The sequence below is a fragment of the Protobothrops mucrosquamatus genome, unplaced genomic scaffold (assembly GCF_001527695.2).
Source record: "Protobothrops mucrosquamatus isolate PMUCROS unplaced genomic scaffold, P.Mucros_1.0 scaffold7155, whole genome shotgun sequence".
NCBI classification, from domain to species: Eukaryota; Metazoa; Chordata; class Lepidosauria; order Squamata; family Viperidae; genus Protobothrops; species Protobothrops mucrosquamatus.
Window position 1 is genome coordinate 3601 of NW_015392960.1, and position 5000 is coordinate 8600.

At 45.4% G+C, this 5000-nt stretch overlaps 1 protein-coding gene across 1 annotated transcript in view; it reads right to left on the reverse strand.

Moving 5' to 3' along the window:
- Positions 1–2684: 2684 nt before the first annotated feature.
- LOC107300460 (zinc finger protein 397-like) overlaps positions 2685–5000 on the reverse strand; it is a 28259-nt gene continuing 25943 nt past the window's right edge. Inside the window, exon 4 of the mRNA XM_029287003.1 lies at positions 2685–3246. Within this exon, the coding sequence (XP_029142836.1) occupies positions 2685–3246 (562 nt within the window). The remainder of the gene's footprint in view (positions 3247–5000) is intronic.

A 5000-nucleotide genomic window follows, 5' to 3' on the forward strand; every position in this document is an offset into this window, starting at 1 on the left:
GAAACTTCCTGACAGTTAGAACAATTAACCAGTGGAACAACCTGCCTCCAGAAGCGGTGAATGCTCCAACACTGGAAGTTTTTAAGAAGAGACTGGACAGCCATTTGTCCGAAATGGTATAGGGTTTCCTGCCTGAGCAGGGGGTTGGACTAGATGACCTTCAAGGTCCCTTCCAACTTTACTATTATTATTATTATAATGATTGGCTATTAGAATGATCAATCAATACTGAGCACCGCTTCTCAGTTTGTCTCAGAGATGGGAGTGACTGGAGAGGTCTATTGGAAGGAGGGTTGGGGGGAACTTGGAGTACAGGCCCTAAAGCTATTTTTTTTTTATGTGTGTGTTTTTAAAATTTTTAATAATGACTTTTTGTATTTTTATAACTATTGTTTCTATATGTTGTTTTTAATGATTACTGTACGGCGCCCAGAGATGCTTCTTGTGAGATGGGCAGCCGTATAAATGTAATTAATAAAATTTCCATGTGCAGGAGGGAAGTTTTATGAATAGATCTATCATGTAGGGCAGGGGTAGGGCACCTTGGCTCTTTTATGATTCGTGGACTTCAACTCCCAGAATTCCTGAGCCAGCCATGCTGAGGGGAAAAAGAGAGGTTTCCAAGCTGAGCCATGCTGGCTCAGGAATTCTGGGAGTTGAAGTCCACGAGTCATAAAAGAGCCAAGATGGCCTACCCTACTGGCTGGGGAATTCTGGGAGTTGGTCCACGAGTCATAAAAGAGCCAAGGTGGCCTACCCCTGATCTAGGGCCAGAAAAGGACTGACTTCCTTGAGACTCTACATTATAGACTTCAATTCCCAGAATTCCCCAGTATGTAATTTTTTGTTTGTTTTTAATCTTTAAGGTTTTTAATTATTTTTTTAATTTGGTACGCTGGCCAGAGTCCATTGGAGTTGAGCCGCCAACAAATTTAAATAAATAATAAACACTTAAGGTTACCGAGATGTCAATGAAGCGTGAGCCAACAGCGTGTTGCAGTTGACAAGATAGCCAATGCAATCTTGGGCTGCATCAAAAGAGGTACACACACACCCCTCTCCTCATTTAGCAACCGTAATCCGTTTCTTAAATTGGAAGCGAAATGGTCACTAAGGAAAATGGTCGCCAAGCACAAGTGTGACGGAGAGAGAGAGAGAGAGAAAGACAAATACTGTGAAGATCCCTGGTTGTGGCATTTCATTTTTAGATTAAAGTTCTCGTTACTCTTGCTCTGGTGTGTGTTCTTGTCTGCGCACAAAATTCAGTTGCAACCGCACCTCCTGGTCAGAAGATGATTTTTTTTAAAAAAAATACCATCATATTTAATGAGATTGGTCATAAAGAAGATGTTGAGATTGTGAGAACTGATCGGTCTATTTTATACCACATTACTCAAAACATATTTGGAAGGATGTGCCAGTTATGATCATTATAATACAAGAGGGAGGGAAAGATCCTGGAAAGACTTGAGGAGGAGAGCCACAAAGTGGGTTGTGAACGGCGGGAAAACCAAGTCCTCTGAAGCACAGGTCCCCAACCCCGGGGCTGAGGCCCACTACCGGGCCTTGAGCAGTTTGGAACCGGGCCGTGGAAGTTGCAAGTGCACGACTCCCCACTTGTGGAAGCAGCATGCGAGTGCATGCGCTCCATTTGTGTGAGGAACGGGTGCGGGTGCCTGCCGCTCACGCAAATGGAGCTGCGTGTGCGTGCGCTTGCCCGGCCGCTCACGCACAACCAACTCTCTGCCCCCCCTCCCGCCAGTCGACAAAGCTGGAAAGATTGTGGAAATCTACTCCAAAGAACCGTTGAGATAAATGTGCTAAAGAAGAGAAAGCAAAGGGAGATGTAACGAGTGTCTTCCAGCACAGGTAGTCCTCAATTTACAACTATTCATTTAGATTCTCAGTCATCCAGGTTATGGTTGTCCCAAAGATGCTTTTTCACGAGGAAGCTGGACTTTCTTATTTTTCTTTGAAGACGTTTCGCTTCTCATCCAAGAAGCTTTGGACAAGCATGGATGGTGGGGAATGGAAGGAGTTATACTCCTTGCAGACAGCTGGTCATTTGCATCCTTTTAAAGAGTCATTGAGGCCACTTGGGGGTTTACCTGTCATCAGGGTCACTTGAGTGGTGCAAATGGGTGTGGAGCCTTCTTGGCTGCAGGATGATTCCTGCCCTGTGTCCCTTCACTGCTGAACACAGGCTCAGGCCGTTGGGGATGAGTCTGTGTTGTCTGCATCTCAAACTGAAGCGCAAACGGTTCCCGTAGTCTGCAATGTTTTTCTGGAAATCCGTTCATCCTCCCTCACCATTCGAATAGCGTTCATCCCAAAAGTGCATAGCTAAATGACCAGCTGTCTGCAAGGAGTATAAATCCTTCCGTTCCCCACCATCCAGTCAGAGCCGAAGAAGCTTCTTGGATGAGAAGCGAAACGTCTTCAAAGAAAACACAAGAAAGTCCAGTTGCCTCCTGAAAAAAAGCCCCTTTGGGACAACCACGACCTGGATGACCTGAGAATCTCCACAGACTTTCAAATTTTTTTCAGTGGTGTTGTAATTTTGAATGGTCGCTAACCAAATAGCTGCAAGCCGAGGACTACCTGCAAAAAAAAAATGGGGCAAAACTCACTTAGCAACGTAAATTCTGGGCTCAATTGTGGTCGTAAGTCGAGGACCGCCTCTATTAAGCCTTAGAAATGGCCGGCATTTGAAACTGGAATGCAACTGTTGCGTCACAAAGAGAGGTTAATTTGTCGGCTTCCTCTCCCGTGTGGATTCTCTGGTGTCTAATAAGGTTGGTGCTTTGGCTAAAACTCTTCCCACACGCCAGGCATTTATAGGGTTTCTGCCCTGTGTGAATCCTCTGGTGTTTAACAAGCCCTGACTGATCGCAAAAGGTTTTGTCACAGTCCGAGCATTTATACGGTCTCTCGCCGGTGTGAATCCTTTGATGCGAGGTCAGGTGGGTGCTCTGGCTGAAACTTTTCCCACACTCCAAGCATTTGTACGGCCTCTCCCCTGTGTGAATGGTCTTGTGGTTAATGAGGCCCGACTGGTTGCAAAAGCCTTTCCCGCAATCCGAGCACTTGTAGGGCTTCTCCCCCGTGTGGATCCTCTGGTGCGAGGTCAGGCTGGTGCTGTGGCGGAAGCTCTTCCCACACTCGGAGCATTGATAGGGTTTCTCCCCGGTGTGGATCCTCTGATGTTGTATCAGGCTGGTGCTCTGGTTGAAGGTCTTGCCACAGCTGGAGCAGCTGTAGGGTCTCTCCCCCGTGTGGACCCTCTGGTGGGAGGTCAGCTGGGTGCTTTGGCCAAAACCTTTCCCACATTCTAAGCACTTGTAGGGCTTCGCACCGGAGTCAAGAAGCTGATATTCAGCAAGGTTTCTACTCCAATGAAAAGTCTTCCNGCAGGAAATGATGACATCACTCTTTTTCTCCTCAGGTCTGTATGATTCACCCCGCTTCCATAGGTTTTCTCTGAGTACTTCGATAGGGTTGGTTTCTGAAGGGATCACACTGGGATCCCTCTCGTCTTCACTCTTCATTTCCCCCCCTGGAATAAAAGAAAGAGATTAAAACAGTGGAAGAAGCTGTGCCTCAGATGAAGGACCCACCCTTATTTGTTTTAGTGACAATTACATAAGGCCATCTACAGAGGGAGTCAAGCTGTTCTCCAAAGCATCTGAAGGCAGGACAAGAAACAACGGATGGAAACTAATCAAGGAGAGAAGCAACCTAGAACTAAGGAGAAACTTCCTGACAGAACAATTAATCATTGGAACAATTTGCCTCCAGAAGTGGTGAATGCTCCAACACTCGAAGTTTTAAAGAAGAGACTGGACAGCCATTTGTCTGAAAATGGTATAGGGTTTCTGACCTCCAAGGTTTCTGACCTCCAAGGTCCCTTCCAACTGTATTTATTACTATTATTATTATTATTATTATTATTATTACTACTACTACTACTACTACTACTACTACTACTACTACTACTACTAGCTGTACCCGGCCACGCGTTGCTGTGGCTCTCGTTCACTCAGCCAACAGATGACGCTGTTTTTCAAAAAAAGCATGTTTTTACCTGTCACAGGTGTGACATCTATATAATAGTAGGTATATACTGTAAAAACACGCGCGTATTTGAATGCAACGTTGTTTCAAAATTTCAAAGCAATCGGTGAAGAACTTTAGCAGATTTAAGATTTTGAACAAACGAACATTTACATTTTTATTTATATAGATTACTATTATATCTAAAATGCAAACAAACTATGGTTATGAAATAATGGTTTCCGGATGGTTGCTAAACTTCAGGTTTAAACTCAAATTCGAACACTCAGCCTAGCTCAGGGATAGGCAACCTTGGCTCTTTTATGACTTGTGGACTTCAACTCCCAGAATTCCTGAGCCAGCCTGGCTCAGCTTGGAAACCTCTCCCTTTCCCCTTAGCATGGCTGGCTCAGGAATTCTGGAAGTTGAAGTCCACGAGTCATAAAAGAGCCACGGTTGCCTAGCCCTGGCCTAGCTCAATGCAGATCAGAAGGCCTCTGAGGAGATGATTTTCCAGTGGATGGGAACATCTGCCCTTTAGACCAGCAGCCTGCCCCCTTCCCCTCCCTCCCAAATGCATACAGGTAATCCTCGAGTTACGACCATGATTGAACCTGACATTTCTACTGCTAAACGAGACAATGATTAAGTTAGTTTTGCCCCATTTTACGACCTTTCTTGCCACAGTTAAGCGAATCGCTGTCGTTAAGTCAGTGACACGGTTGTTAAGTGAATTCCGGCTTCCCCACTGACTTTGCTTGGCGGAAGGTCGCAAAAGGGGAATCACGTGACCCTGGGACATAGCAACTGTCATAAATACGAAAACAGTTGCCAAGCATCCAAATCTTGATCACGTGACCCTGGGGACGCTGCAACGTTCATAAATATGAAAAATGCTCATAAGTCACTTTTTGCAGTGCCACTGTAACTTCGAACCGTCGCTAAAT